This window comes from Heloderma suspectum, chromosome 1, assembly GCF_057233095.1.
Source record: "Heloderma suspectum isolate Gila_16-S chromosome 1, 16-S_ref, whole genome shotgun sequence".
NCBI classification, from domain to species: domain Eukaryota; kingdom Metazoa; phylum Chordata; class Lepidosauria; order Squamata; family Helodermatidae; genus Heloderma; species Heloderma suspectum.
In genome coordinates, this window is record NC_139458.1 from 73,519,478 (window position 1) to 73,546,990 (window position 27,513).

General features: G+C 43.4%; 1 protein-coding gene across 17 annotated transcripts; it reads right to left on the reverse strand.

Moving 5' to 3' along the window:
• Positions 1-546: 546 nt before the first annotated feature.
• Positions 547-27,513, reverse strand: PTGR2 (prostaglandin reductase 2). Of its 17 annotated transcripts, none has more exons than XM_084846876.1 (12): positions 26,573-26,617; positions 24,764-24,868; positions 22,036-22,115; positions 20,223-20,382; positions 19,885-20,003; positions 18,383-18,574; positions 17,016-17,186; positions 12,902-13,111; positions 7,210-7,331; positions 5,311-5,398; positions 4,953-4,992; positions 547-2,213 (listed from the first exon to the last, which is right to left on the reverse strand). In XM_084846876.1, exons 4-12 carry the CDS (start codon positions 20,326-20,328, stop codon positions 2,149-2,151), a joined length of 1,113 nt encoding a protein of 370 aa, XP_084703002.1. In that variant the 5' UTR covers positions 20,329-20,382; positions 22,036-22,115; positions 24,764-24,868; positions 26,573-26,617; the 3' UTR covers positions 547-2,148. The 17 variants fall into 17 exon arrangements, with proteins under 17 accessions (XP_084703002.1, XP_084703020.1, XP_084703038.1 ...); XM_084846894.1 differs by having other exon boundaries at positions 21,830-22,115; XM_084846912.1 differs by having other exon boundaries at positions 26,422-26,617.

Below are 27,513 nucleotides of genomic sequence, written 5' to 3' on the forward strand. Positions count from 1 at the left end.
CAGATACTAACAACAAATCAGCAGTTGCACAACTGTATGCCTGTTACGTTTTTGTACACTTTCCTATCAATGACATTGAGCTTTTCTACATGAGGCATTTATTGTGCGTTCGCCATTCCCTATTCACAGTTGTTTACAGGTTCTTTAGACAATGACTTGACCCTCCAGTTCTTCTGTTTGTAAACAGTACTTTCAGCAAGGTTTTTTAGAGCAGGGAAAACAGGGTGTTATTTCTGAAAACAAAAGAAAATGCTGTTTCCGCTTGTGTATTTGCGCTACTCCACTGTGGCACAGTGCCACCTAGAGATTATGTAGTGTAAAAGCAGGAAAGGAAATGCTCCTCGTGTAGTGCTTGGACCTCAATTCTGTGATGAAACCAAAAACAGATGCAGTGGATTAACAGCCTCATCTAGAAAAGCCCATTAATCCATGCGTCAGTTAATTTAAAAAAAGCCACAGAAAGAACCTCAGGTGAATTAAGCATATCCCTAGTTAGAATTTTAAACATAGGATTGTGTTTACAAATTATTCAAATGCTTTTCTTTTAAATGTTTTTATTAGGATTGAACTATACTTCACAAAGGAAACATGGGGATTCAAACTGGGGCTTCCTGATCGATAGGTCGGTCCCTTAATCACTACACCACAACAGTTCTGGTATACCTGGTCATTCAACCAGGAATGCAAACATATAAAGTGTAATAATATAGCTTGCTTTAAATGTATTATTTCATACACTAAAGATAAGTATGCACCAGTGGGGGAAAAGAGTATAAAGGACTGAAGGAACCAGGTTGACTGTTAGTATGCCTGAAGGGAGACTGTATCCCACATATAAAAAGGAGAGGCCAAAAGTTTAATAGCTGCATCAGAGGAGATTCACTTTGTCACCTCATTTCCAGTAGTAACTATGTCACACTACAACAGCGTAGCACAGTGCTGCTCTGGAAAGAAGTAGTGTGTAGACCCTTGAGATTGAAGGACAGCATACAACAGGGGTCCCCAACCTTTTTGGACTGGTGGGCACATTTGGAAATTTGAGGAACTGCTGTGGGTGTCACCACAAAATGGCTCCTGTGGAGGATGTGGCTAGTCACATAATGGTTGCCGTGGGGCCTTGGCTAGTCAAAAAGGGGGTGGGGGAATAGCGAGGCTAGAAGCTGGGAGGGAGGGTGAAATAGCAAGGCAAAGGGGTAGAGGAGAGAGAAAGAGCAAGGCTAGGGGTAGGAATGGGGAGAAACAACGAGGTAAAGAGGTGGGGGAGAGAAAGAACTAGGCTAGAGGCTGGGAGTGGAGACATGGTAAGATAAAGGGGTGAGTGGGAGAGGAAGAGCAAAGCTACGAGCTAGGAAGGGAGAGAAATAGCGAGGAAAAGGATTGGGTGGAGAGGCTAGAGATGGATGGGGGAGGAAGAGAGAGAGAGAGTGCGCAAAGGGAAAAAGTCTGCAGGGATGGAAGAAGATTGGGTGTGGCCAGAAAGCAACTCTCTCCTTCCTGCCCACTGAACAGATGATCAGCAGTAGGTTCAGGAACAGGAAGGACAACTTGGCTCCCTAATGTGTTCCAAGTTTTTTAAATTAAAAGTTTTTGAAGGGGACAGGGAGTGGAGGGCTTCAGGGGCACCACTGGAGGTGCCCACAGGCATCATGGCGCCTAAGCATGCCATCTTGGGGACCCCTGGTATACAATATTATATTCTGACTAAAAATAGCTTTACAAAATTATTTCCTTAAGACAAAATGTCAGGAAGAAATATATATTTCTTTAGGAAGGACCTGGTATCAAACAAAAGGCCTTATCTTATGAAGGATGCCTGAGTGTCAGATGTAAAACTTAGGGCTTTTTTAAACAGAAGGTTGGATCCAGGATCTGCCTTGCGTGAGAGGAAGGACTCTGCTTGCAGAAGGACCCCCCACCTGCTTACTGGGGATCCATTTTCAGCAGCATTTTCAGGGGGTTGCAGGGGCTGCCATGGGATGGAGGGAGTGGGCAAGTTCACTTCTACCAGTGCAGCTGATCCAGCTTAAATCTGGATTCAACACAAAGAATATAGAACTAGACAGTCACCAACTTCTACAAAGTCTGTATTCAAATGCAAGGTGCAGGCCAAATGTATACAAATACAAGGGAAATAGTGAAAGACTTGTTTTACTTGGAAACGAGCACTATCTGTTTTCCAGTGTTCCCTCCGGACATCATAAACTGGAAAGCAGCTACAAGATAAAAAAAAGTAAGACGTAAAAGGCGCATTATGCCACTGTTTGTTTGGGGTTTTTTAGTATGAAAGCTTTCCTATACAAAGGAAATCTTTTGTTAGTTTTGTCAAAAAAATCATGATGCTTATAACATAACATACAACAGACACAAAACATACATAGTTTTGTATCTGTTGGTAGAATATGCCCCCCCCCAATACAAATTAGAGGAACAGAGCAATTACTACTCCATTGGCAGAACCAGTTCCCCCTGCAGCCCTCCATGTGTCCCCAAAATCTGCTCCAACGGGCTGGGGGACCTTCTAGAACAGATACGGGGGTGGGGGCAAGTCCTATTGAGTGAGTAGAATGATGTTTAGGGCATGATATTGCCCTAAAGAATTAGAAAACGTTATTTCTTTTACTTCGTTTTACAAATCAGTTCAGGGGGATGGGGATGGAGAAGATGGCAGCTACTGTATTCCTCATTCAGACTGACAAATATGCAGTAGAGGATTGCTTTGAGAGAAAGCAGTACTGCCTGCTAGAATAAGTACACTGCACTCTCAAGGGCTCAGCTCTCTCTATACTGCATATTTCTGGTGTACAGGTGCCTGTGTACACACGCTTCTGGATCTCTCAGTAGTGTTTGGCAATTAATGGGAAAGGCCATGGCCCCGTGGTAGAGCATCTGCTTTGCATGCAGAAGGTCCCAAGTTCAATCCTTGGCACGAGGGGGGGCGGTGTGGAAAAATTCCTGCCTGAAACCCTGGAGAGCCCCTGCCAGTTACTGTCAACAATACTGGGCTAGATGCACCAATGAGCTGACTCAGTATAAGGCAGTTTACTATGTTCTTAATTGAAAGTCCAAATGCCTTAAAACAGGGAACATCTATGGAAAAACTTCACATCCACAAATGCTTCCTCAGTATGTGTGCGTGTGTGCATGTACCTTCTCCTTTATGTTGCTCCATTATCTATTTTGTAGCAAGAGGTTGGCCCCGGGCATGTCCCCAGATGGCCTAGCCCAGGGCCAGGCGGGCAGTGGCAATACCACCAGCTGATGCTGCCTTCTCATCTTTTGTGCAACTGTTCCAGCAGGATGGTGCAAGCACTGTATTGCTCAGAATGGTCTAATAACTTCCTGCTTCTACTTTGTATCTCTGCCCTTTCTGGAGCAGACAGATTGCTCTTTGTAATCTTGAGAACTCTAGACTTGAAGACTACTTGGAAGCTGCACCTGGTGAAAAACACTATATGCAGCTAACCTCCTGATGAATATGAGGAAGCAAGAACTAGTTCAAACAGTTTTGCAGCAATTGTGCTGGTTACCTGTGCTCCTCTGGGCTAAATTCAAGATACTACTGCATACCTTTAAAGCCCTTCATGGACTGGGCCCCATATATTCCTTAGAGACTGCCTCTCCCTTTAGGGCCTAAATGAACCCTTATGGCAGTTTAAGATCTTTTGATCAAACCCAGCTCTGTTTAAATGAATTACATGAGGCAGAATCAACAGTTAAAATCAGGGCCTGAGGCTCTGGCTTGTCTACAGAGGTTAGGCCTTGCTCATTTTCAACTTCCAAAAGGTTCACCTATTTTTGGTTGGCTTTTGGAGGCCAACTTGGTGGAGTCCTCAGAATTACTATATATTGTCTGTTGTATATTAGCTATAAGTTTGATATGGGTTTACTGTATTTAAATTAGCTACTTTGAGCATGTGAAAAATGGCACAAATATTTTAAATATATATTACGTGTCTTACCGAAGAGGAAACAATGGACATATAAATAATGCATGACCCGACCCAACTATTTTACTGGTAAAATCCTGCCTACCAGCGATCCAAAACCCCATTTTTATCATCTTGTTGCAAAATAACTTGTTAATTGATAGTACATGTGATCAGATCAGGTAGAAGACTGGCACGATAGTCTACAAACAGGTCAAAACAGATGGATCGTAGCAGAATTTGATATTGTGCCTTTTGTTCAGTTTGGGGCTCACTTACACACACACACACACACACACACACTAACCCACAACAAAAAAACCCCTAAACAAACAAACTAGAAACTCGGCCAGACTATTATTTATTTGTAGACTTCTGAAAACTAAAGTTAAGCTGAACTGCTTGTTGAAATGATTGCAATGACTATCTTATGCTTTGAGCTTTCCAATGGATTTCTAGTTGGATTTTAAGAACTAATAGTCCCCATAGATTTATATTCAGGGGTTTTATACCAGAGCAAACTCAGTTTAAATTGAAACCCATAAATAATATTAAGAAATAGGTAGCATTCCATAGCTTTGTTGGACATAGGAAACGTCTTTACACCAGGTCAGATTCTGTGTTCATCTAGCCCAGTATCACCTCTGATTGGCAATGGTTCTATACAGCCTCAGGCAGAAGTCCTTCACATTACCTGTTACCCAATCTTTCAACTGGAGATTGAACCTGGGACCTTCAATGGGCAAACAATGAGTTAAAACCAATGTTACGTGAAGGGACTTCCACTTGCAAACTGGCACATACTGCTCCCCTCTCCCGCCCCCACCCGAGCCCCCCAGTTCTGCTCCAGAGGATCCTCAACCCTCTGGAGCAGATTTGGAGGGCATGCTGGAGGCTGCAGGGAGAAGAAGGAATTTGATCCACTAGCAGCGTCCATTCCATTGGTGAAAGGACATTGGATACAAGCAATGTCTTTTCCCTGTCCTGTAGTTGAGGACAGATAACTATGAGGAACAGATATCTTACCTCCAATGTTTTCCAAGCCTTCCACCACAGTCTCTTTAACCTGTTTTTTTTTAAAGAAAGAAAGGCGTATAAGGTGTTTGTTTTCTTCTGTTATATTTCCTAAGTGCCATCAGTTTTCAATACAGTGGAGAATGAAATATCAAAAGATGTTCTCTTAACCTCATTAATTCTCTGGATGAAATGGTTGTATTGTCTAATCAGGTGATTTTTAAAAAGGGTTGTGTGCTCTTTGCAGACAGAATGAAGTAAGTTATTCATGGTGGTACACAGTAACCAGAACAAATGAGAAAATAAACTTTTCATGAAATGAAGTCATTGCTGCAACCCAGAAGAAATTATCTTCAGGTTTGTATCATACCTTCAGTTTTCCCTCTTTGATCCACTGACAAAGCTGTATAGTACCAGCTGCCCATTTGTCCATGTAGTTCAAAACTAGAAATCTTTCCCTGTGAAAGAGTGGAATGGATATTTATTTCATTATTATTATTAATTGTTATACCACCTTTCCACAAAAATTACCAAGGCAGTATTCAGCAAATCAAAATAAAACACCAACACCATAAAACATAAAACTCAACAATACAACCATTTTAAAACATTAAAAATAAAATTAAAACCAATAAAAGCAATTTAAAAAGCAAGACTGAAAAGATGTGTCTTAACACCTTTTTGAAAAACCAGGTGAGCCAATCGGAACTGTGAAGGGAGAGCATCCCACAGTCTGGGAGTGACACTGGAAAAAGCCCTTATCTGTCCAACAAATGGGCCTCTTAAAGTGATAGTGTCCTCAAAAAGCTTCTCCTGCAGATCTTAATAACCAGACAGGTTCATAATAAGACAGGTAGTCCCTTAGACAGCTAGGCCCTAAGCCATTTAGGGCTTTGATGGTTAAAATCAGCATGTTGAACTAACAATTAGTAACCAGTGCAGATCTTTGAATAATGGGGTACTATCATCTCAATAGTGTACTGGTTAGCAGCCTAGCTGCCACATTTTGCACCAACTGAAGCTTTCAGATACCCTTCAAGGGTAGCCCCACAGAGTGGAGTAGCATTGTTGGTGAAGCATTAGGTAGTGATGTTCATGAAAACATTCCAGAAGGACCATTTCAGATTCAATTTTGCATGCAAAAGGGGAGCATTACTATAATTACCAGTTTAGGACACTAATTAGATTTTCTAGCCCAATGTATCCATCCTTTCCAGATCAATACTAGGCATACCTACTCGGAAGTACCACTGAGTTCAGTGGGGGTTTACTCCCAATTAAGTGTGCATACGATTGCAGCCTTAAGGCACCAAACAACTGCTGGCATTAAGTGATAAATGCAAGAGACAGAAAATACAAGGCTGTCATCTTTGTAGTGAATTGGAACAAGGGCATAGTATGCTGGCTTCTTGCAGGTAGACGTAACTGCACAAAGAGGCAAGAACTTTAATTTAAAGGATCAAGGAATGCCAATCCAATTCCAAAGTACTTACAAATTACATTGCTGATGCATCCAAAGTTATATAGCAGGATATGCTCACACAGGGGCTCTACGAGAATATAACTGTGACTATGGAGTAGCTAAGCAAGGCTTGAACCTAGGTGTACATCTGTGCCATTCAAGAAAGCACACAAGAATGTGTGTTCATCTTAACTTTTACTGTGACTTCTGATTCCCATCCTTTGCTCCCCCATTGACAACTCAAAAGCAGAGGACTCTGAACAGGAAAGGCCTGCCTTACTGTTGCAATAGATTAGGCTGCATTCCTGCTCCTTGCCTTGCTTTTTTTTCTTATCTTGCTGCTGCTGCGTTTTTTGTCTACCTTATTCCTACTTGGTCGCTAGTGACACACACTCAGCTCCCCTGGACAGCAGATCAATCTTCTAATATAGTCACAAATAAAGCAGAGATTGGCTGCCTAATTACTTTTTGTTCTACACTTTATGTACCTGAAATTAATATTTAGCATGCCAAGTGCTGGAAGTGCTTCACATACATTTATCCATTGACAAAAGTTACATATTAGCTGCTGCATATTTGTCCTAGACACATTTCCCCCAGAGTTCATGGAGGTTTTTCTTTCCAGTTTAATCAAGCAACTTCTTCATCAATTAGCTGCATGGGTACTGGCTTCTGTAAATATGTAATTGATCTTTGTTTTCAAGTAAATATTTAGGTGGCCTTTGGAACAAGAAAGCATTAACAACATATCCCAGCAGATGTGATATCTCTATTCAGGTGGAGGCTAGGCTGATTAAGGAGAAATACCTAGTGATATTCCGTGTGTTCCTTATTTCTTCTGTTGCAGGAGGCAAAGGAGGAGGATAAGGCACGTCTTTATTGTACTGGGAGATCTGGCCACATAAAATAATATGGCTATTTGGATTCATCTGTTGGAGGCAAAACAGAGTGAACGATGCTACTTTCCCAGCATGAATGTGGAAATATACATTACGGTATCTTATTTTTTAATTTAGCACATTTCTAAGCTATAATCTATATTTCATTCCTAAAAATGGGATACCATTCAAGGTAGTTCTCTTAGAAAATTTGGTGGATGGAAAACTGACTTAGGGTGCAATCCTTTGCATGTTTAGACAGATAAAAGGCCTACAACTCCCAGCATTTCCCAGCCAGCAATGCTGGGAGTTGTAGGCCTTTTCTCTGTCTAAACATGGATAGGATTGCATTCTTAGTTATTCAACTTGTAACTGGTTTGAGACATGCGATGGTTCAAAAGAACAAACTTTATAGTTTAACAGAGTAATGATTCTTCAGACCATATCTTCAAGAAACCCTTTCCATGTAGTGTTTTCTGCCGAGCTACTTTTGCATCTTACGGAGTATCCTGGAAGGTGTCCTAGGTGCACATTCTGGTTACATAGGGCACTGGCTAATCCTAGCGCAGTTCATTGTAGCCAGCATGAGCCGAGTGCCCTTGCAGTGGCGCATTGCACGGGCAGTTTGGGAGTGGTTGGCAAACATTAGGAAACCAAGTATTTCCTAATGTTTGCTTCCACATTAACCCATTTCTCTGGAATTCACATCCCTTTTTCACTTACCTTCTATGAAGAATCCAGATGACATCATTGCCAACTCATTGCATTTCAGTGTTTGCTGAGTTGACCTGCTTTTGTATAATGATCTGATTTGTGGCCATTTTTCTGCATTTCAACACAATTCCCAGCTGGTGAACCATCAAAATACTATCAATGCACCTCTCAAAGGAGGGACCTGTGAAGCAGGTGGTGACATGTCTGGTGAAGTCCTACCATTTCCTGCTTGCACTGTCAATGAGTTTCCTTCCCCCAACACTTGACTTCCAGTAAGGAAAATAGGCTACCTTGGGTCCTCCAGGCTGGAGGTGGTGTAAGCAGAGACTCGGCTAGCAAAATAAAAGTAAAGGACGGGAAGTAGAAATTCCCCTCCCTTCACACTATTTGATCTGCAATCTCATGGGGCTTCAAGAGAAGCAAGGGCTCTCAGAATGTGGAAGTTCAGGACTGACAGAGCAAAGTTGACTCTGCCAATTAACTTTAAACCAGCCCTGGTTTTATTTATTTGGTGCAGAAGAGCGTGATTACAGGGGGTACTATGAACCAAATAAAAGTTGATTTTAATGGGTAGCCTTGGTGATGGTACAGCACATATTGCTAAAGCCTCTGCCTTTTTTTTTGATAAAGCTGAAGTTGGTTAGATGATCGGAGTGGAATGCTCTGCCAAGCACTGTCCCTGGCAAGAAGGAGCCACACTCCTGAAAGGGGTGGGGTGGGCTGGGCTGGGTGAGATGGGCTGCACACACTCTTTCAGCCTCTGTTCCTTGCAAACTTTTCCTACAGGGATCAACCAAGCCAAATTTTAAGGGCACAATCCTATCAGAACAGTGCTTTGAAGTCCTGTTTGATTTGAGGCAGTTTTTAATAATGTCAATGGCTGAAAGAAGACTTAAATCCGTATTTACATCCTGCTTAGTCTCATTGTGCCAACTGAGATTTACTTCTGAGCAAATATAGGACCACACTGTAAGACTGTAAACCTTAGGCCAGCAGGCAATGTAGGAGAGAACACGCACTGTTGCATCACCCCCCCCCACTCCCTTCCCCCTGTTGTGCGCTCCCCTTCCCCTTAGGTTTGCAGCAAGAGCCCCACCAGCACTTCTTCTGGCCACGCAGCTCTCCATAGAGGTGATATAACGGCGGCAAACATACGGGTTAGGGGAAGTGCAACAAGAGAAACAGAGGGTGGGCGGCTGCCCCAGAGAACCCCGCGAGCCACTCTGTCACTACGGCAAATGGCAGGGTGGGAGAGTGGCTGGCAGAACTCTCCAGAGCACCTACTCTGGTAGGGGAGGGAGGGAGCGGTGCAATTCACTGCTCCTCCCGCTCCGTTGCCTGATGCAGGCACCTCACCCCTGTTTCGTGGGAGGGCCAGCCTTGGCCTTAGCCATGGGACAGCCACTGCAGGATTGCAAGGGGGAATACAGATCTATGTATTAAGCTGCAGGATTGCAAGGGAGAATACAGAACTATGTATTAAGCACTGTGTGGAGCCATGGTTACAATGCTGCTTTCAGCTGTTCATGCAAGAGCAATGCCTAAAGGATCCTAGTGGCAAAGCAATCTGTCTTGCCGAGAAATGTATCTGCCACTACCAACTTCTCAATGAGGAACCCCAATGAGCTTCCAAGGGACCCCAGGATTCCCCAGAACACAGTTTGAAAACCCTTGTCATAGAACATTAAATGGCAAATGGTTAATCATGCCAATTAACAGAACAGTCCAAAGGAATAGTGTGTTTTTATTATGTGTTATGAAACAGAGCTGAAGAACACTCAGTTCATCTGGCCTACATTCTGTTACAAAAAACAGAAATGTGTTCTTTTCGAAATGAAAAAACAAAAGCATTCTCTCTCTCTCTCTCTCAACATACCCTCAGCCTCAGTCAGAACTGATTAACTGCAGCAAAACTCATACTTGTCACCAGGCCAAGCAACAACCCCAAAAGTGGAAGAAAGCGACCTTCCAATTAGGGAACATGTGCCACAAGAACACTTTAAGCTGTTACGAAGTGCTTCTGCGGATGACTTCTTTAATAATAGTGAAATATTAGAATAATGCTGGAGGTGAGGATAGGTATACTGCTCTTTAGGCTGGTTAGATTGATTTATTCCAAAATGTGTAACTCACCAGCTTGCTCTTGTGGTAGTTAAGAGTCAATGCATTTTTATTTCTTTGGAACATTTGTAAGCTATTGCTCCTACACTCGAGACAGTTCACAATATAGAAAATAGAACATTTTTTAAAAATCTAAAAGGGTTCAGTAAAAGCTAATACTAAGTAAGATTTACTACAGCTGGAGCAATTTTCTCCATCTAGTTTCTGACACCATCTCATGAAGGTTTTCCTTAAAAGGTGGTCTTCCAGCCTCTTATAGAAGTACAGTAAAAAAATCAATTAAAGCAATAAAATATGAAATAAGCCAGATCATTCCAAGAACTGTAAACAGCCTGTAAAAGATCACCACTGGTAAAAAATACCCTCCTTATTAAGGTGGATTTTATCAGCTGCCCAATAGTCTCCAGCAAGGTGGCCAAGTAGGCCCCTGAGACAGAAAGTCCCTACAACACCCTCTTTGCTCCATGTCACCACCTGCCTTGTCTTGGATGGCAATGGCACTTGGGACTAGGCCTCAACTGAAGATCTTAATATCAGGAAAAGTGCATATGGGAGGAGCTGTTCCTTGAGATATTTTGTATCCAGATCATGTTAAATCTTTAAAGGTCAATAACAGCATTTTCAAAAGAGTCCAGAAACTAACTAGAAGCCAGCATTACCCTGTGAGCACAGCTAGAACATGCACTAAATTTGGACATCCAGATACGTACAGCTGAACAAGCGGGCAACACACAGCCTCCCAAGAATTAAACAGTAAATACATTTAAAACAAAAGTTTCAAGAAAAGCCCTGCTGTTCTTTGTCACTTTTACAGTGCAGTCCTTCCCATGTTTACTCAAAAGTGAGCCCCACTGTGCTCAGTGAAGCTTACTCCCATCCCTGTTAAATGTATATAGGATTACAGCTAGTTTTAAATATGTGGCTAGTGGAGCTGCCTAATGGGACAAGGAAGACTGTACAGCCCCCAAAGAACAAAATATAAGCCAAGCCAAGAATTAAGGGAAAAAATTCTTCCCCCCTCACCCCCAGAATTAAAACATTATAGTTAGAATTCTCAGAAAATGTGATGTCACCACAGGGGGGAAAAGCTATCTTGAGGGAAAATGCAAGACTGTAATCAACAATATGTGAAATAAATCGTTTCACACCTTTGCACAAATCAGCAGTTTGGCAAAGGGGTCCTAAGAACTGTTCCTAAAGAAGTACTTATAGGGTACGGTCCTCAGACTGTGGGGCAGGGCCTCCTTGGGCCGCGTGGTACCCGTGTATGACCGTGCAAAGTTCCAAGGGCAGTTAGGATCCTGAGATAAGTGGAGACTTCTTCCCACTAGCAGCCAGGACACCGTTGGACTGAGTGCTTCCTACCAGAGGATCCACATTGATCCACACTGGATATGTGGGGTGATGATTGCTCTTCTGCTTGATTTGGGAAGAACTGCTGCTTTGTTTTAATGGAGTTTCCCTGCGGGTAAGAATATAAGAAGAGCCATGCTGGAGCAGACCAAAGGCCTATGTAGTCCAGCATTCTGTTCCCACAGTGGCCAACCACATGTCCCAGTGGGAAGCCCACAGCAAGACATGAGTGCAACAGTCACATTCCTGAGCAGCTGGCATTCAGAGGCATACTGCCTCTGATCCTGGAGGTAGCATGGAGCTGTCACAACTAGTAGCCTTTGACAGCCTTCTCCTCCATGAATTTGTCTAATCCCCTTTTAAGTCTGTCCAAGTTGGTGGCCATCACAACCATCTTGTGGTAGCAGACTTCATAACTTAACTATGTGCTGTGTGAAGAAGTAGCTTTTATGGTGGTTTTAGAAGAGGTTAAAAATGGGGGCGGGGGGGTTGCAGCACCATATTCATTCTTTCTCTGGTGCTGCTCTCTGGTGCTGGTTTAAAAGCTGCCTCCTCCACACAGTCTCTTTTGGTTCCTTCCCCCAGTACTATTCTCCACCTTTGCACCCCAGCCTCCATCCAATATATATCTAAAGGAATATATGAGAATATATTCCTTTAGATACCTCCCAGCCAACAAGCTCTTGTCCTGCGCTGCTTCATTCTAACTGTAGGTAGATTTATTTTTTAAGAAGGAGGGTTACTTTCTAAACTTATTAACAGATTGGATGGGAGAAGCCAGAGGGCAATTTCAAATCTCCCTTTCATTTCCCTCAGCCTTTCTCCATTCTCCAGTCTCACTTGCAGCCAGCTTCTCCCTTTCACTTCCCCTTTCCACACCAGAAATAAAGAATAAAAGACCAACTACCTTTGTTCTATCCTCTGAAAACTGATTAAAATAAGAAACAAAACAACACCAAAAAAAGACTGGGTTGTAAAGGGGAGCTGCTGTATGGAAAGAAGAAAAATCTGGAGTGGATTTCTTTGGGACAGAGAGAAAGACAGTGTCTCCAAGCCTTTTTAGCTGTGGTTTTGAAAACTGGATGCTGGCTGGCTGGTCTGGGGCTTGCTAAAGAAATGGAGGCAATATTTCATTTTCAGAAAGAGACCTGCAGGGGACTCAGGCTTATATGGAACAATGCCACCTGCACTATTAGCCTTTCTCCTTAATCCTGTGTGAGGTGCAGGCTACCGCTTGCTAGATGGAAAGGAAAAGGCACTCTGTGTGTGTTCGGAGTACTATATTCTTGCTGGCTACCAGATGAAATTTTTGGCTACTAAGCCCAGACTCATCGTACCTTTCATCAGCCATTTTACTCTGGGTAAAATTTCACCAGTTCGTGCAGAATCTGGAGTAATGAATGGTTCAGACAAAAAAGATAAAATGTACTTACTTGACCTATCACTGCATCGCTGATGTCTCCACCAACATTGTCAAAGTATGCATCCACTCCAGCTGGGCAGAGTTCATGCAGCCGTTGTGCCACATTCTCTTTCTTATAGTTGATAGCGGCATCAAACCCCATTTCCGAGACCAAAATGGTGCACTTTTCATCTGTGCCACAAATACCGACCACTTTGGAACAGCCCTCCAGGGAACCTATCTTTGGAAGCATACAACCATCACAGCTTGTCAACTTTTAGCACTATACAATAACTTGTCTTACAGCATGATCAGGTTAAAGAAAAATCTAGTTTGCCTTCACTGTTCTGTCAATAACAAATAATCATGATATGTATCTCCTTCCTTCTCCCTGTGGGCCAAACTAGTTATGTTGCATAGTTTACCCTTACACAGCTAATTTTTCTTCCATAACTAGATAGTACCGGGGGGGGCTGATCCAGATTGGAACTGTGGAGTTGGGGAAAGGGTTTTGTAAATCCTTCATCCCCACCATGGTCCTAATTAGAATTCCCCACCCACCCACCAGTGTGCCTGCTAGTTGCAGTGGGAATAAAGTGCAAATTGGGAGCTTTCCTCCCATTGAAAATAGCAGTTGCAGTGGGGGTTGATTCTAATCAGGACAATGGTGGGGCAAAGGTTAAAGCTGCCTCTTCCCCCAGGCAGCTCGCGCGCGCACACGCTCACTCAACTTCATGTTTGTTATTTCTCAAAGGAATAGGGTGGCCAGGTTTCTTCCTTTACAGAGGACAGTCCTCTACTGTGGAGAGCTGCTGGAGGACAATCCTCTGTTTGAGGGTGTCCTCTAATTCAGGGGTGAGCAGAAGGCAGATCTCCAGATGTTTTAGACGCCAACTGCCAGCATTCATTACTGTTGGCCATGCTGACAGGAGCTTCTGAGAGAGGAAGTCCAAAACATCTGGAAATCTACCGTCTGCTTACCCCTGAATTAGAGGACACCTTCAAATAGAAGTGTCCTGTCCAACAGCTCTCCAAAATAGAGAACTGTCCTCTGTAAAGGAAGATACCTGGCCACCCTATTTCTTTGTTGAGATGTACTGTATTTATATTTAAATTATAGCAATTATTTCTAAATTTGCAGCTATACATATAAATTAGCATATGCAAATGTCATGCAAATTAGTGTCCCCTTTTGCCCTTTTTTTGGTGATGCATTTCCTCTTTTTTTTTGTAAGTAGCCATCCTAGAAAGAAAAGCCACGTATGTTGGGGCAAACTATGTGACAAACGTCATGTCTAGTTTTGCCCACAGATTTTCAGTCATTCCACATTTACTCTCATATATGTATCCTTATATAGACTTTACAGGAGAATGACAGTCAAGTTAATAGATGAAGCAGATACATTACTATGCCAAACAGGAGCCTGCACCTCCACCCTGTGAGGCAGAACAGGCTGCTAGACACCATTTGTTGTATATTCCGAGGCAGTGCCCCCACCCTCCTCATTAATATCCCTTAGCCTGATCACATGGACACTTCAGACTTATGATTTATACCTATGGAGAAGGACAGGCCTGTTTTACAGAGCTTCCTTTAATCCCTGTGAATGCCAGGTTAGTCTGTATGCCAGCATGTGAGTAAGACCAATCTCAGGCTAGGCAAAAGAATTTAATCAACTCCATTTTCCAATTGAGTGTGTTTATTTAAGAAGCAAGCAGAGAGAACTACAAAAATGGTCTATTTTTAAAAATAAAAAGCAGTTATTTTTAAACATAGAATGAAACATAGAATTAGCGAATTAAAACAGGTGAGGAACTTGTGCCCTCCAGATGGTGCTGGACTACAACTCCCATCATCCCTGATGCCCATGCTGTGTCCAACAACATCAGGTGGGCCACAGGTTCCCCAACTCTGAACTAAAACTCATCAGGAACCTCAGCCCTTTATAGCTGCTCACATTTTCAAAGCAGCTTGCCGGTAGGAGAGGAAGGAGGCCCCTGGGGACTCCTTGGCAGGGTAGAGTCCAGTCTTGACTCTTAGCCAGCAGTACAAAAGACAAAGCAAGATTTCACAATCAAAGTCATTTGTATGAATGGTGAGAACACTCACACAGAGGTCAGAAATACAAACTGGCCAGGCAATAGCTTGAGATTCCCTGAATTTCTAACCTCTCTATGTATTTTCCCACCATCCATAGAACATCCACCATAATGTTAAGAAGGTACATGCTGGAATCAACTGGCTGAGTTCATAGGGCAGTGGGAGCCAAGATGTGGGCTAATGCCTACAGATGTCTCCCATGCCTAGGTATGACCTTTATTCAGAGACGTGTACTAGAAGTGGCCAGGGGGTGGAGGTGGGGGAGTTCGGGTTTGTCCCAACTATTTACACTGAACTCAGTACAACTGGGAAATGGGGCCTTGGGATCTGCACCACTCCCCTTGCTTCAGGTCAAGCATAGACCCACAGATTGACGTGGTCTGGACCAGTGAGTTGTACAAGGGCACATAACCTTGGCCCTCCCGCAGATCAGCTCTAGGACTGCACAGAGTCACTGGCAGGACTATGACCCAACTGGCGTCACCTGGAGACACTGACTGCTTTAACCAGTGCCTCATGGGGACAGACACACAACGGCTGTGATTTGCTTTGGAAAGTCTGGTGAAAACCACATAAATCAGCATTTCCATGCAATGCCAACCAAGTTATGAGCCTGCAGCCCCATACACTCCCATGGGCATCCCACCTGGTCATACCTGGCCATTATTTCTCAGCTTTAGCTCCCTATCTGCAAGATGGATTTAAACCACGGGTCCTCTTTATCATTCATCACGCTCACCACGGTGAGTGCTCAATCAGCCTCTGGCAAGTGTGACATGCTATAGGTTTCCTCCAAACCCTGGAGCAGGCCACAGGGATACTACTCCCACAACCTCCTAGGGATGTACAGATTGTGTAGAATCCATTCTGTCTGTGTTTCACAGATTGTCAGGTGCCTTTCATTCCATCATCCACCCATCGACGGAATCGATTTTTTGTTTCCGAATTTGCACAAATTCGCATTTGCGTAAATTAAAATGTGCGAAAATGCACAAATTTCCACAAAATATGCATTTTCACGCTTTAGCCTATGGGAGAAATGCATGTTTTTGGCCGTGTTTTTTTTACATTTTGTGTATTTTTCTACAACGAAATGTGTACAACATTTGGGAAACTTAGAAACCAGTCTGCAAGTCAGTGGAATCTTCCCAACAGTGGAAAAGCTGATCTGCTGCGGAATCCACAGGTCAGTTTCATGAAAATCCAAACACATTTGGTGCCATTACAGATTTCTCCAACATCCCTACAACTTCCCCAGTCCCAAAGTTGTGAGAATGCCTGAGATTTGTTTTGGTTCCACACTTGGCAGGCGCTCAGAGCCACTAGCAAGCACAGAGCCAAAACAAGGCTCTTGTCACCCCTCTCCAGTATTAAGCTAAAGAAGAGAGGCAGATATATGTTGGCTTAGCTTTGCACTTGCTACGGAAAGCCCAGACACAAACTAGGCCTCCAGCTCTGGGCTGAAGAGGGAAGAAAGGGGCTGAGCTTGACCTTGCATTGTGTTTCAGAGGCACAGTGTGGGATTAGGGACACAACCCTTGGTGGAAGGGCATAGTCCTGACAACCACAGGTTTGGGGTTAGTCACCAAGGCCAAACAAGATTTGTATATAACTAGAAATTATTTCAGTGGTATGTTGCGAAAACGAAGGAGAGACAGATACTTGATTAATCCTGACCTGGGTTTTTATGTGAGAGCCACTGCAGCACTTCTACATCCTGCACCACTGGGGTGATATGAGAAGCCTGGGGCCACATGGGGTGAGCCCATACAGCAGCTCTTCTCAACAGCAGCATCAATTCCATTGCCCAGTGGTTGACAGTGGCATGAGAAGAGGCCTTAGTATGGTGTCCTTCTGCATAATACAGAGCTTCTCGCCTTACCCCAGAGGTGTAGGAAGGAGAAGCTCTGTGAAGCTCCTGCATCACAGGAATTCAGGGCTGCAGAGATCAGAGTAATAAAACAATTATGTCTGCAGCTAATATGGCTCATCTCAAAAGGCACATCTTCAGGTGCCTTCATTGGCTCGTCATCAATCTGCTTACCTGCCCAGCCAGTGAGCCACAAGCGCCAGCAGCCCCACTCACCACCAGGGTTTGATTAGCACCCCGAGACACATGTCCTTTCTCTCTTATTCCTAGCAAAGCTGTCAGTCCGGTCAAGCCAGCTGCACCCAGAAAATAGGAAAGTTGTCCATCTACAAGCTGTGGATCAATCTGTACAGAGACAAATTGGTAGCTTTTAAAACAGTATCCCTTGCAGTAAACACTGCATCCCCATCAAAATCCACTCAAGATCCCTTGCCTGCCAAATCTATGCCATTTTCAGGCAGATTTATGACACCGCAGGAAGACCAGGCAATCGCCTCCAATCTGCCTCCGCTATAGCCCTCCCTCTCCTACAACCTCATCCCTGGTGGGTCCAATTTCTCACTTTTGGAAATCTTGCATTAGCCTGAGCCTTTTGATTTATTACCAGTTTTTAAATCAAGAAGTACACTGAAGCCATGTACCCTCCTAGGGTGCATTCGTTGAGGGCTTGCACAAACAGAGTAGCATACAGAGTTGCCCCATAGGAGACAGGCCATATTACACTTCCCCTACAAACATCCAGAAGCTTGCCCTCCCCCTGTCCCTGGCAGTCTGGAAAAGCAGTAGAGCCGTGTGCAGAGGAGTGCAAGAGAACAAGCTTGTAGATACTTCTAAGGGGAAGGTGGAAGAGCCTGCCATGGAATGAATGGCCTGGCTACAATGCTGTGTGCCTGGCAGCAGCCCTACGAGAGAGGGGAGAGTTCTGCCAACTCTTATAGGACAGTTCCACACACTATTCTGTACAAACAGACCACCTGCAAGATTGCACCCTTATATCTTACTTATTTAACATTGTTTTAGGCCACCTTTAAGGATGGAACCCTCCCAAGGCAGTATACAATAAGTTCCAACCAGATGAAGCATTTTCAGGGAGGGAATGATTTGCTTAAAACGTCTCATAAAAAGGAACATCCATAGCTCAGTGACAGAGCTCATGTTTTGCAAGCAAAAGGCTCCAGGTTCAATCCTTGAAATCTTCAGGTAGAGCTAACCAAAAACCCTGTCTGAAACCCTGGAGAGCCATTGCCAGTCAGTGTGGAGTTGACAGTACCAGGCTAGATTACCAACGGTCTGACTCAGAAAGGCAGTTTCCTATGTTCCTATGAATCAGGGGTGGGCAACTTGTGGCCACCCAGATGTTTTGGCCTACAACTCCCATCAGTCCTTGCCAACATAGCCAGTGGTGATGGAGGATGGGAGTTGTAAGCCAAAATGTCTGGACAACTACAAGTTGCCCACCTCAGCTACAAACCATCTATACTATTTTTCTCCAGGATTAAACGGAACAATTAACAGGATCTGTAAACATGCAGGAATGATACCTTCTCAAGCTGCTTTCCATCTAGAATGGCCTTCGTCTGCCAGGGCCAGGTGAATGAAGTTACAAAGTCTCCTGCAGCAAAACGCACATCTTTGCTTTCTTCCACAGAACCAATTCCTCCACCATTGGTGACTTCAGACAACTTCCAAGCCTGGAAGTAGTCACAACCAGAGTCTTCATTCATACGACACCGCTGAAAGGTAATACTTTCAAGTGAGAGAATCCTTTAAAATACTGTAATATATACTTACTCTGAACATCTGTTAACAACAACTGTTAACAACAACAACCCTGTTTAATTTGTAGAGATTTTTGTTTCCCTTTTCATTCACTCCTTTCCACAACAGAGATATTTTCATTTTTCTGCATTAACAACATAATATACACATGCACCTTCCAGGCTCAGTTTTATAGCTGAAGAAAATTCTATACCATCCTTCTTGACTAAACGACTATTTCTTTATTAAATGAGTAGTGAAATAATTTGGACTTCTCTACGCTGAGGGATTATCTACATATAAGTACATTCAGCAATCCTGTGTTGAGACTCACCTATTACCAAGCAGAATGTCAGAACTTAATACTTATTATGGAACAGATAAGCCTCTAAATTTATCAGTGCATTTCCTTTACCAAATTAATACATACAAGCATAAGCCTTAATTTATAGGAGAGATAGAACCGGTGAGGCTCTAAAATATTCCCTGTAACTTTGTCACATGAACTGAATCAGAGAAACCACATTTCATGTGACACTGTACCTATATCTGAGCTTTGCACAGAAATATCACAGACCATATGTCTTGCATTTTATAACCTTGTGGTCCCAATGTTTATATTTATATTTTTCCACATGTGCATGTGTTTGTGTACATACACACACACCCTGTAAACTAAGGCTACAGTTCATACATTTGATGAAGTGGACTCGAGTCCATGGAAGCCAATCCCTCAATTAATCTGTTTGACTTTTAAAAGGTGCCACAAGACTTTTTTGTTTTTGTTACAATAGCCTAACATAGCTGGCTACCCCTTTTTCTTGTTCTGGGTCACAAACTACATTCTGAGGTAAACTAGTAACTCAAAATCTGCAGCAAAGCCTGATGATGTAATCCTGGGGATATGGAAGCAATTAATGAAGTTGCTCTGTCAGGACCTCAAAAGAAAATATATCCAACTATGTATACCACAAGATCACAAAGCAGGTTCACACATGTAGCACTGCCACCAATTTTCTAATATGGAGTGCTCCAGTACCAAATGCTTGTCCACATTCTCATGACAGAAGCAGTGTGTGATCCAGAAATTCACACATATACACACACAGTGACATGCGATTATTCTGATTTCAGGCCAAAGTATTCCCAAATATAAGCAGTACAGATGCCCTAAGACAAAATTGAACTGGGTTACAAACATCATTCAATTCACGTTAAAAGATATGGCAGACCAACTACTCTTCAGTGACTCTCCAGGTTTTATTGCAAACATATATCTACTTACCATATAAGGGTCCACAGACAGATAAAGCGTACGAACTTTGACTTGACCCTCGGAAATTTTATCCGGTAGGGTAGCCTCCTCCATACGGAAGTTTTCTGCAACTGGCACTCCATTGATGCCTAGAATTAGTCAGATTACGGGTTTAACTGCAGTAGTGTCTCCTGCAACAGAGGAGCAGTCTCTCTCTCAACTTGAGAGTACAGTAGCTAAATCAGGGGGCTTGATCCACCACATCTGAACAGATGGCTCACAAGAGACCAATCATTAAACTCCTGCAAAAGTATCAAGTGTCTTCGTTCATTATCTCCTTGGTGGAAGGTCTATATTCTGGGACCTACCTCTGCTTCCTTCTGTTTCAACTCTAGGACCTTCTATCCACCCAGCAGGTTCCTTCATTTTACCACATCCTTGCCTGCTGTTGCTTTTTCCAGCCACGCATTGCATTCTTCCACCTTTCAATATTCAGTTTATAGGAATAGTTCAGGTCTTTGGTCCCAACTAGGGATGTTGGAGAAATACGCAACAGAATCAAATCAATTCAGATTTCTATGAATCCGACCAGCAGATTCCACCGCAGACTGGCTTTTCCTGAGCTGCATGGATTCCGCTGACTTGTGGGCCAGTTTTTTTACTTTCCAGAATTTTATGCAAATTTCGTTCTAGAAAAATACATAAAATAAAAAGACACCAGCCGAAAATGTGCATTTCCCCCATAGGCTAAAGCATGAAAATATGCATGGGGGGGGGGGTTGCACATTTCCGCAACTGCAATTTTGTGCAAATTCAAATTTGCACAAATTTGGGAAATTGGGAAAAAAAATCTGATCCCATCAATGAGTGGACAACGGAACAAAAGGCACCTGACAATCCGCAAAAAGCAGATGGAACAGATTTTACAAAATGTGTACATCCCTAGTCCCAACATAGATTATCTGTCATCTTCTTGCCCTGAAACTGAGTTATGGGCCTATATGCATTCTTCAATTCCAGAGTCTATATTTAAGATTCAGCATCAGAATGACTTCACTCATTCTTGCATAAAAGCTCCATTTTAGTTTTTAATAATCATTTCTGAAGTCACTCTAGATCCAGAAAGAGTACATACCCTTGTCACTGAACTCAGTAGGACTTAATGCTGAGTAAAATGCTTAAGATTGAACTTTAAGGAGCTGTAGTTGTCCAGTTCTCCTCTCAGCACCACCTGCAGCCCAGTGCTGAAAAGGAGCACTGCATTGGACCAAGTGGCTGCAGCCACTGTCATCTTCATTCCCCCAGAATACCTCTGGGCCTCAAGGCATTGGGGGAAGGAACATGGCAGCTGTAGCCACCCAGCCTGGAAATTCTCCTCTCAGTGCTGAGCCCTAGTTGCTGTTTTTTTAAAAAAAAAAAAAAACTGCAGTAAAGAGGTGTAAGCATCACCCACAGTGGGCTCTCCTGGCCCTGGTACTTGCCCAGCCATCTGGTGCCAGGCCTGACAAATGCATTTAAATGTGCTAATTTTCTAATTATCTTACATGAAACCAAGCTCCAAGAAAAACTTTGGGACGTTTGCAAATAACTGGATTTAGGATTTGGGCATGACAGTTCTTTAAAGATATCTTCCAACACCCTCAGCCACATAAATGTAAAAAGCTGAGAACATAACCATCAACTTTAGAGCAAGGATGTCCACCTGCTTTACAAACCTGAGAGGAAAGAGAAATTAACAACTGACCAGAAGGAAAGATGTAATCATTTCAGAGTCCATACTTCAGACTTGGTACTAAATCATTACCTATCATCATTGCTATGAATCAAATGCATATACAACCGACACCACTTACAACATCCATGTATTATTTCAACAGCTTCTTTACATAATGCTTCCCAGATGATGCTATTCTTAGTAAAGCTACTGCTTAAACAGTTTTGCTCTTACACAAACAGACAAAAAATTAACTCTCACCAACACATCTGGTATAAGAAGAATCCTGCTGTGTATGTCTTGTTGAAGATTTGCATAAAAGGTTTTACCACAAGCCTTTTAACATTACTGTCAAAAGATTCCTGCAGAAATCTGGCTCCTTTCTTCGTTTTCCATTCCCATCCTCCATATTATGCAAACATAACACACACCAACTCATTACTGTTCTTCGACAAGTAGAAACATACCAGGGCGTGAATTCAGCACCACTCTTTGTATATTCATCAGCCCTTCAGCTGAAATTCTACACAGGTGGAAATCAGTTTCCCTGTAAAGCAGAAGGTGTTCAACATTTATTCATTGTATTTATTTACAAAATTTATATACCACTCCACATCAGAAGATTTTGGAGCAGCGAACAGCAAGGATGAAAGAATAAATCACCATATTTAAACAATTAAAACATTTTAAAAGAGACTAGTTCCGATAAGGCCAAACTTAATTAAGCCATAGCTGGTAACTCAGGGAAGACCTCTAGAAATAACAACACCTTCAGGAGGCGCTAAAAGCAACACAACATTGGCACCTGCCTGACCTCCAAAGGCAGGGAGTTCCACAGGAATGGGGCTACCAAATTGAAGCCGCTTTTCCTGGTAGACTCCAATCGGGCCATGCGTCCATGTGGAACCACCAGGAACGTCTCTGATGACCTCAGTGACCAGGCAGGTTAGTAAGGAAGGAGGTGCTCTTTCAGGTATCCTGGTCTCAAGTTGTTTAGGGCCTTGTACGCTAGTACTAATACCTTAAACCTGGCCCCATAGCAAATAGGTAGCCAGTGCAGTTCCCTCAGCAAAGGAGTTACACGCTGAAAAGGGGCAGCTCCTGACAACAGCTGTGCTGCTGCATTCTGCATGAGCTCCAGCTTCTGGACCAGCCTCAAGGGCAGCCCCACATAGAGCGTGTTGCAGTAATCCAGTCTTGAGGTTACTAATGCCTGTACCACCGTGGCCAGGCTATCCCTGTCCAGGAGAGGCCATAGCTGGCAAGCCAGCCGAAGCTGCTAAAAGGCTCTCTGAGCCACCACAGCCACTTGGGCTTCCAGCGACGGTGATGGATCTAGGAGTGCCCCCAAGCTATGGACCTGATCTTTCAGAGGGGGGCAACCCCATCCAGAACAGGCAATGAGCCTATCTCCCGGACTCAGGAACCACTCAGCCACAGGGCTTCCATCTTGCCAGGATTCAGCTTCAGTTTATTGACCCCCATCCAACCCATTACTGAGTCTAGGCACTGATTCAGGACTGAACATGGACAAGTTTACATGCCTTTTAGTTTTAAGGTAATAGTTGGGTGAAATGAGAGGAATTCGATGTAAGAAATCAATGGGGGGAGTTGGGGGGAGAAGTTAAGCACTTATCAATATTGGATGCTCCCTTGCTGTGAATCACTGACACATGAAAATACAGACAACTTAACTTTAGGTACAAAAATTAACAGAGCATGGTACTTTCTTTCTGCCTCTAGTACTTGCAAGTATGTTGATAGGACACAAGTTGGCAGACAGAGAAATGAAGAACAGATTGGAAAAGCACAGAGTGTAGAAGAAAGAGGGAAACAGACAGAAATGCTAAAATATGTGACTAAGAACCACACAAACAAAAATCATGTTAAAAATAATTTTTAACATAAATATTAGCACTCTGCTATAATATGCTTCAGAGACTGTTCTGGCAATGGGCAGGAACCCAAGGCTCAACTGCCTCTATATTGAAAAGCATTTGCAACTGGTCTCTTCTATTATGGAGATGGATTTCAACTGGCACTACTCTACACAAAGGTTCTGCTAAGGTGAACTGATATTCCAGCAGCCACATCAGTGATGAGACTATGCTGGTGGTAGATCTTCAAGCTCAAAGGCCACACTTCTAAGCAGACTTAGCTAGAGGCAAATTCCATTAACATAAGTGGCTCTTCCAATGTAAATAAGATTGGTGCACTGCTTCTACAAACACTTGTGAATGGGAATAACTTCTATCAGATGCACTGTACCATTAACAGCCCAATCTGTTCTTGCTGTGGGCATCTCTACACCAAGCTAAAATCCTGCATTTAAAACGGGGCTTTCTGCTTCCACTTTAAATGCGGGATCACAATGATTCCCTTTTTTCACATGCTTCCTTCATAGAAAAGTAGGGTTGGAAAGGGCCTACAAGACCATCCAGTCCAACCTCCTGCTCAATGCAGGAATCCAAATCAGAGCATCCCTGATAGGTGGCTTTCCCCACTCCCCTTTCCCCCTCCTTTTCCCTGTATCTGAGTCTTCCATATCTTTCATTGATCTTGCTCCTCTTCTTGCTGCTTTTCCTCTTTTCACAGAGGGAACTCAAGTGGAACACAACAAGAGTAATTTGATAGCTCATTATCTGCGATCTATTGAAAAACGGAACAAAGGGCATTTAGTGCAGGAGACGCCCTGGAGGCTCATGGCATCATGTAAAAAGCCCGTAAACTTCTCTGAGAGAGCCATCTCAATCACAGGATAAAAGCTCCATGTGAAGAAGCCCTGTACTGTGCTGGGGATTCAAATAGAATGGAAATCTCCTAGCTCATAGAGATCTTACCGGGATAGGTTTAATTAACCACGCTATTCCAGGTAAAAGATGTTTCCCCAGACTTCACATGACAGTCTGGCTATTATATTATATTATATTATATTTATTGTAGATCTGATATTTTGAGAACACAACAGTGCAACTGAAGTCTTCAGGTTAAGTAAAATAAATTTGATATATCTGTGTAGCTGCACAGCAAGAATATCCTTCCAAATGTTTGCATTCCCACCATCTAGCTTGAAAGAGGAGCAGAGGTGACTGGAAAGCCAAAGTCTGGTCCAGTAGTAATACAAAGTGTAATGTAGCATCAAGACCATACAAGCTTTGAAAGCAGTATGTTGCTATGTACGGATCAGGCACTTACCTTTGGATTATGCAAGTTCTATTTTTGCTAAGATATGATGTTAAAATTAGAACTGCACAGCATAGATGCTACCCATTACACTGAAATGCATGGTTTTCACAAGTTCTGAGAAAGAAATACAACACATTCAAATACGCTGAGCTTAGAAACATACATTTTTAATTGATTAGTTAATTAAAGCAAGTCTGTTGAATCTGGAGTTTTGAAAGTTTACAAAGTTTTTAAACAACTATGTCAGGTGCTACCAGATGAGACTTTTATCTCCCTGCCTGATGCACAGAATTTTACAGGGGGTCTTCTGCCATCATCTACTCATGACCCTCCTGATCTGTTTCTTTTACTCTAGAACAAGAAATAACAATATTTTAGGAAAATATCAGTATTTTAAAACAAGAAACACACCTTGGAAATACCTTCAGCTGGGGATTTCAGGCATGCTCTTTCTGGGAAAATTTGTGGGAAATTAACTTCTTTATCCCTGCCTCAAAACTGGAGTGTATGATTTCAGAGAACATGCAGGATACCATATACCCCATTAAAAACAGCTATGGGATAACGCTTGCAGACGTATTATTGTAATTACATTCTGAATTAGTATGAGAAGCTGCAACTTACCACCCTTTTCCCTGTGGGCTTTTTAGATAACAGAGTTGAAAAGCAGCATTTTTGGAGACACAACTCTCCAGTAGTAGAAGAGAGCAGGAAGGCACCAAGTAGTACAGAATAATCTCAGGTAAACCAAATGGAATGTTGTTCTGCAAGAAACTTGCCATCCACATTCAGGGGGTCTGGGGCATGTACGATTTTAGGGACCTTGCTACTGCCCCCTACAAGGACCCATGAATGTGTGGGACTCCAGTGAGCAACACAGCAGGAACAGAGCAAGGGCCAACAGTATAAACAGGAACTGAGGCAGCCCCCTCGGCCCCGTTTTGCAGTTGTCTCAATTGTGTCTACCCCGCCCCCCCAATCAGGCAGTACCTTCTCCATTCGTTGAGCTTAGAGCTCCAATATAATATTGGGAAAGGCCCCTCAAAACATATAATCTACTTTCCCAATTTCTCCTACGTATGAAAACACAACAGGATCCTAATACTATTACACCATGTTGCAACATTTGCTGTTGTACAAATAAAACATGTTTCCTTACACCAGTCTTTCACAAGCTGGTGCTCTCCAGATGTTTTGGGACATTGGATGACGACTCCCATTCCTGACCACCGGCCATGCTAGCTAGAGCTGATGGGAATTGGAAGTCCAAACCAAGTTTGGGGAAAACTACCTTAGATTTCCACTGATTTCCCTTCCTCCCTGCTGGCCCACATAACATGCTCGCGCTGCTCGCGAGAAACAGCAACGTTTTCCAAAGTCGCACCCGCATGACAGGATTTGTAGGGGAGCCAGTGAGTCCTCCCACCTAGGTTTTCCTTTCCCTTTCCCCTGGTTTCTGTCCTTTTAATAGCTGCAGGAGTTGCTTTAGGCAGCTGAACCTTTTCTCATCGCTCACATCACCGTGCCAGCCAGAAAAGCTTCACCTGCTGAATTTCTACCTGTCCTGGAACTAGATGGGGAAGGGGGAGGGGATTAGGGTCTGCACACTTGAGCTAAAAGTTACTAAAAGGCGTATACCACCCGAGACAGACGCGCTGACGACTCACCAGGGGCGCTATTAACTAGCCCGTCCCTGCCGCGCAAATGCTCCTGCTAAAGAGGAGCATATCGAGGGTCGCTCGAGGCCGGCTTCTTCCGCTCCCCTCCCCCGTTTTCTCGATTGGACAGAAATCTGCTGATCACCTCATCAATACTCACCCAGGCCCGAGTCTCGCACCGCGTCCTTGGAACTCCGGGACGTGCAAAGGTTACGGAGCGACAAAGACTCAAGGATCCCACAGCACGTGCCAAGAATGTGCCTTAAAAGGGTAACGCGGGAGTTTGCGGGGCCATTTAAAGGGGTAACGCAGGGAAAGGCTTTCAGTTTAAACGTAGACCTGTTTCCTCGGAAGTGAGGCCCGCTGTGTTCAGCCGAGCAGCTTACTTTCAAGCCGGTGTGCCTGGGATTGCAGCCTTTCATTGCTTTAGGTCGGAGACACTGGTTTGTTTGTTTGTTTTTAAGGCTGCAATCCTTGGCACAGTTACGTGAGAACAGGGCCGTCCCGAAAGCTGAAGGGGACGCTGATCTATACTCGGTGATTTAGCGTTTGTGCAGTGTACTGTCTGCGTTGAGCTAGGGCAAAAAGAAAAAGCGTACTATCGCTGCAATCCTATATCGATTTACCCAAGAGTATGCCCATTAACTCCTTGGAACTTACTTCTGAGTAGACAGGAATAGGATTGCACTGTCTTTAACTCCCCCCCCCCCCCAAGTTCTACAGGTTGTTTGGGTACTAACTACAAAAATGAACTTTAATCGATTACGTTTAAAGTATTCCAGTGCCCGAGACTGGAATGCTAAGGTGGGAAGTCAAACGACACCTGGAATTACAGGCAAGCATGGTCTGGGAGAACAAAATGAAGCGGGACATAGGCTGATAGAATTTTGCCAAGACAACTCACTGTGCATAACAAACACTCTCTTCCAGCAACCTAAGAGATGACTTTATACATGGACTTCACCAGACAGTCGACACCCGAAATCAGATTGACTACATCCTTTGTAGCCAAAGGTGGCGGACATCTATGCAGCTGGTAAAAACAAGACCTGGAGCTGATTGTAGCAACATTGTTAAGGAGGCGGCAACCAAAAACGTCCC